This window comes from Copidosoma floridanum, unplaced genomic scaffold (assembly GCF_036245765.1).
Source record: "Copidosoma floridanum isolate Cflo_tuat_1 unplaced genomic scaffold, Cflo_Japanese_pri ptg000005l, whole genome shotgun sequence".
NCBI classification, from domain to species: Eukaryota; Metazoa; Arthropoda; class Insecta; order Hymenoptera; family Encyrtidae; genus Copidosoma; species Copidosoma floridanum.
In genome coordinates, this window is record NW_028321882.1 from 10,795,836 (window position 1) to 10,802,314 (window position 6,479).

General features: G+C 37.5%; 1 protein-coding gene across 1 annotated transcript; it reads right to left on the minus strand.

Moving 5' to 3' along the window:
- Positions 1-1,178: 1,178 nt before the first annotated feature.
- On the minus strand, positions 1,179-1,619 carry LOC149375685 (uncharacterized). The gene has a single exon (XM_089598121.1). The coding sequence runs from the start codon at positions 1,617-1,619 to the stop codon at positions 1,179-1,181; it is 441 nt and encodes a 146-aa protein (XP_089454247.1).
- Positions 1,620-6,479: the final 4,860 nt, after the last annotated feature.

A 6,479-nucleotide genomic window follows, 5' to 3' on the forward strand; every position in this document is an offset into this window, starting at 1 on the left:
TTGAATTTGATGCAAGTAGTGCAACGTCGATAAACCATAGTGGCTAGTGACAGGCCACGGATGATCCAAACAGTGCTGTGTAGATATGATAGCACCATTTGTACTCCTCAATGCAATGTGACTCGATGCGTCTCTTCGATAAAACGTTAAACGAAGAGGAAATTCCCTGGTAGTATAATTGGATGTCTTTCACTGTATGACAAGGGAGCTTGATGTAGCCGTCCGCCTACTCGAATTAAACCCTGATCAAACACGAAAAGACTAAGTTTGGCTAGTAGACTTCGCCAGTGAACTCTGAAGTGATACATTTGAATGGCTCTAAACAGAAAAGTACGAGCAGTAGTCCATTCCTTTTGTCCCAGGATAATGGAATTTTTCTTATTAACTTGCTTGGAAGCTCGAAACCTCCAATGGCTACAATAAGCAAGGATGCGAAGTATTTTGCTAAAACTCGAAAATTTTTGAAGAATAGACAGACAACCTTCAGATACTTGCAATTCATCGACTTTCTTTCGTTCTCCCAGAGCCACTAGGGAGTGGATAAGGCCTTCAGAAGGCTCTGTGCTTACAAATTGCGTTGGCCAATAAGACTCGGGTTCCAACAGCCAATTGGGTCCATGCCACCAAAGTGAGAGAGCGGCCAGATCTTTAAGTGCTAGACCTTGAGTCGCGCAATCAACTGCATTATTTGTAGATCGAACATTCCTCCAAGTCGCAGTTGGCAGGGACGAAGTAATTTCGCTTGTACGGTTTACCATAAAGGTGTGCCAACGAGATGGATGACTGTGTAGCCACTCCAACACTACCTTTGAGTAGGACCAGCAGAGTATGCTCTTCGGTGGGTGTTGGAGCTTGGAAGTAAGATGCAGAATCAGTCATGAAAGCAGTGTGGCAGCGCATAGCTCCAGTCTAAGCAGCGACTGGACCTTCGTCGGAGCGACCTTGCTTTTAGCCACTAATAGAGTAGCTGAGCTACCGGGAACGACTGCGTAAAATACTGCAGCATAAGCTCTCTGTGAAGCGTCTGAAAACCTATGCAGGTCCCACGAGCCCTTTTTTTCTGCATCAAGCCACCATGGGATACAAATGATTAAAACATCGTTGAGTCCCTCCCGAAACTTCGTCCATCGTGTGCGCACCTACTAGGGTACGAGAGCGTCCCAATCGACGTTGTTGAGTCACAAGTCCTGCATAATTACTTTGTCGACGATGATCACCGGAGCAAGCCAACCTAAAGGATCAAACAGTCGTGCAATTTCAGACAGTATCGAACGCTTTGAAACATTAGAAACTTCCTGCATTAGAGTTACTCTAAAAAGAAAGGAATCCTCACTTGGTAGCCATTTCAGACCAAGCGTAGATATTACCTCGTCAAGATGAACCTCTACCTCTATTGTAGATTTAGTTACCAAGCCGTCGAGCAAGCCTGGGTGATTAGCGGCCCGTTTGTCAAGATTCATACCAGCAGCCTGCAAAAGGTCAATAAGTTGGTCACTTCGACTTAGCGCTTCTGCAGATGAATCAGCTCCTCCAAATAGGTCGTCCACATAGAGCTGATGCATTAAGATTGCGGCTACCTCCGGGTACTTGTCAGCTCCGTCGAGAGCAATCTGCTTCATTACTCGCAGAGATAAGAACAGCGTGGAAGCAGTATCATACGTCACGGTAACACATCTGATGTCCTTGAATCGTCCAAAGCTCTGCTACCAAATGTTTATGATGCGTGTTCTAACAAAGTGCTAGAGCAGAGTTTTGAGTTTTTTCAAACGTCACAACAGTTTAAGAAGAGCGCAGCAACGAAAAAACTATCGTCTACGGCGAGACGTGCAGGTCGAGCAGTGACAGCTTCGCGGGAGCATCCTGTCGATTCGATAGCCGATGCGAAAGAGAGCCAGGCAACTCGCACGGGAAGCGTGCAAGACTCAAAAATTCAAACGAAATATTTTCGATAACTTCGTGGATGAGGTACCTCTTTAAAGCTAACCGACGTAATTTTCAAATAGGGCCAAATACGACTGTTTACCGGGGTCATAATGTTAGCCATGGGGAGTCGAAAAAATATAAAATTTTAGCACCGCATTAGCAGTACCTTAAAACCCAAAAGATACCTGTATACAAATATTCAACCTGGTTGACTCAATAAATCGAGATCTTTTATTACAAAAATGAAAGTTACGTAGCCAACTGGGTCCTGCAGGTTTGATCAAATGCATTTTTCTAAGTAACAGTTAGTTAATAAATACATCTTAAAAACCGTGAAACATACATGTTATGGAAATTGAACCAGAATTAATTCACACTACTATAATTAACATCATTTTTAAATGTAAACATGCTTGTAACGTTTAAAAGTTTCAAGACAACTAATCGTACATTATTTTTTTTGTTCGTAACGATGAGCATAAATAAAGAATTTGTTATTGTATATTTTATCAAAATAGTACTAATCATCAATAAACTTTATAATTGTTAATAACGAAAACGTATACTTATAACAATGTACAAAAAGATACTGAAGAATAATTACAAGTGAGAATAATTTTCGATTCGAAAAAAGTACACTATACTAACTACTGCGTTATTGAATATACGCAATTCTCTACAAACAAGATTGTGATATTGAAATATTTACACAGAAAGCCTTGTGGTCATCGCCAAAAGAATTGTCTGTTACGTCACTTGATGATGTTATCTTTTTTTTAAATTTTATTCTTGTATATTTATTCTCTGCCAAATGTAATACTTAATCTTCAGATCCTAAATACAGTTAATATTAATTTAATGTATTAAATATTTTATATACTTTGAATAGGATGCCAACTTGATAAAATTTGCTGTAATTATATTTAGAAATTATTTCACTTACCACCAATACAAATAATACAAGCTTTATAAAAATCTGAGGATTTACTAGTGGGCTTACAGTTACTTTAACGATCTTTGGAATGTACATAATACACATGGTCAACAATAAAATCACTGCTATTGACTGGCTTTATTGAATGGTTAATTTGGCGATAAAAGTAAAGCCTATCAATAGCCATAACTACATTGTATTGATTTTTAAGAAATCGAACGCAGGCATGCGTTAGTTTTGGCATATTCATTTTAATTGTGTCTTATTTGAATTTACACTAACAACACATGTTCAGCCTAAACAGAAAAAAGAAATGATGAGAGCAATTAGTTTAGACAGTTTTAGTAGTAACATTGTTCTGACTTCACTGACGTCTGTGACGTTCACTCCACACTCAAGGACCGTGTGCATGTTCCGACCATACCAAGAGCAGTGTTGTGGGCAGGATAATTCGTCCAGCGGGCAAATGCCCTTGGTGATTTGGTAACTTCAGCTCGTACATACTCCATTTTCATGAATAACTTCCGTTATCATGGTGCGGGAAGTTTGCAGCAGCAGCACTGGTGCCAACTAATCCATCGAGTATAAAAGCGCCAGACGATGAAACGTGCATACATGTATATACTGTACGACCTATACGTACATACAGAGATGCGTATTTATGTGCCGCAATTTTTGCGACCGTTGTCGTGTACCGCATATTCTACTTTAAAGAATTTTTTGCTGTATTAAGTGTGCATTACATGGGTTCATTCATATAATAATAATGCCGCTATTTCTGCGGGCGTTATGTGTACTGCATGTTCTGCGGGGTATGAAAGCTTGCCTCTATAACAAAAAAATTTTTAACATCTTCCAACACCACTTAATATATGTACATTCATAAGTATCGACATTGCTGCTGCCGTGATATTAATATCAAGTTTGACTGTGCCACATTTTTTGTATATACAAAACGATTTTTTTTTATGAATATACTGCAATAGTTACACAATAGTACCGCTATTTCTGCAGACATTGCTGTGTACCACTTTTCCTGCATCGACAAATTGTTTCTACGGTCCGCGCATACTATGGTTATATCTATGGTTGTATACTTAGTAATGCCGCAATTTTTGCGAACGTTATCGTTTACTTCCAGCATTTTCTGCTTTAAGGAATTATTTGCTGTGTTGAGTTAACATTACATGAATTTATTCGCATGATATTTATGCTGCCAATTCTGCAGACATTGTGGTGCAATACTGCATTTTCTGCTTCGAGAAATCATTTGTAGTGTAAATGGTGATTGATTCATACAAAAATAATGACGCTATTTGAGAGGGCGCTTTGTATACCGCATATTCTGCAGGATGTGTACACCTGTCTTCTTTGGAAAATGATTTACAAATAGGTGTGGTTACCTCAGACATAACAATTACACTGCTTTTTACCATTTATAGTTTAAGAAAGAAACAATTGGGATGAATGTACATTTAATTATTTTTATCCATAAATCGCACTGTTGCAGTGTCATTAGTGTAAAGTTTTTTACTGTGTGCTGCATTTCCTGCAAACATAATATTACTTCTGTATCATATTACCTTACTACAATGTGTCACTTTTACAATCATGCCACTATTTCTACGGACTTTGTTGTGCACTGCATTTCCATATAAGAAAAACTTTTGCATGAAAAAAACATTTGTATTATCAGTGCACATTTACGAAGACGGTAATGCCGCTATTTCTGCGGGCGTTTGGTATACCGCATGTTCTGCAGGGTGTATAAATTTGTCTTTACTATAATAAACATTAGACATTTTTGGATATAGCCACCAAGCTTTTGTTTGATTACTATGTTTAAATAAAAAAACCAATACCACCTCCTAATGTATGTACGTTTGTTAGAACCGACATTACTGCTGCCGTGACATTAGTATTAAGTTTTACTTTGCCCCATTTTTTGTGTATGTAATATTATTTCTCTACATATCGCAATGGGTCACTTACACAATAATACTTCTTGCATTCGTTTTTGCATTGCAAACATTATTTGTATTATCAGTGAACATTACGGTATCACTCATAGAATTATAATGCCACTACTTCTGCACACTTTGTTATGTACTGCATTTTCTGCATTGGCAAAACATTTTTATTTATAGTGTACATTACGATTTTGTTGGGAAAATATTAATGCCACTGATTCTGCGGACATTGCAGTGTACTGTATTTTCTGCATCGACATATCCGAGGACAAATCATTTGTATTTGCAAAGTACATGATGGTTCTATGTGTGTAACAATAACGCCGCTATTTTTGCGTAGTTTGTTGTGCACTGCATTTTGAGTATGGAAAAAACACGTGTATTATCAGTGAAGATTATAGTTTTATGCATACAATGATGCCGCTATTCCTGCGGTCAATGTTGTGTATTGCATTCTTTGTATCGACCAAATTTTGTCACTGTCATTGCACACTATGGATATATCCACTCAATAACGCCGCTGCTTCTGTGGGCGTTGTAGTGTACCGCATTTTCTGTGTGAAGTTTCTTTTCAGTATTAAAATAAACATCACATAGATTGCATGAATTTTTTTCTGTATTTCTGGTCATTTCAGAATGATTTAATTAGACGCGTTTTAATTTTGTTCTCAAATTAAAAAAACTTTTCACTGATCTGAACGGATGACCAACAGGAAAATAAAGAAAAGGAACGGATAAGTAACTATAGCATACCATAGTCACGTCGTATACCTATGGTGTGTATTCACCCAACCTAACCAGCATTCTTAGTTTGCAAGCGGCAACAGCAGGTATTTTTCGAGAGCCGTACGGTGAATAAGCTCCAAGTAAACGGACTTCACGTGGAGAATTTTTTTGTATCATCCAACAACAATTAGTTACAACGAGACTTATTTTGCAGTACCTCTTTTGTTCAAAAATCAGAGGAAGTGTTGGATATTGTCTTTCAATTAGAGGAATACTCTCCTGTAACAAAATCAACTATATCAAGAATACCAACACCAATAACACGCTAATAACAGTGACTTCCTTCGACGTTGTTTTTTCAAGGTTCGTACTGATTACAATTATGTTTTTTGGTGTAAATACTCATGCTGGTGTATACAGTTGTCTTTGGAAAGTCAAAGTAAGTACGGCACAAAGAAAATCTATATATTGTATTAGGAGGGGGGGGCATGAGTTTTAGTAATTTGTGCACGAGTATTGCAAAACTATTTATGCCTTTGTTCTGAGAATTGACAGTTTTCCTAGGAGCATAGTACAGTCTTCATTTATTGCATTAGGAAAGTAGGTTTTAATTGCATTTTTAGTGCTAAATAGATTTTTTTTGGCACTAATTTCGTTATTTGTCAAAGCGAAAGTAATCCTATTTGTGCCAGTTGTGCCGCGCTATTTCTCCATACTGTTTTATTTAGCTTTAAAAAAATCATTTTAGTCACCGTTAGAGAAACACTTCCTATATAAGCCACGCTAAGAGATGTAACAATTTGTCTTAGCCACTTCCTCCTTGGGGTAACGTTTCTTTTAACGATCAAGCCCTTATGTCAAAACAATGAGAGGATCTTTTTTCCAGTTTTTTGTCGTTTGTTTATCAAATTACAAATAATTTGTTA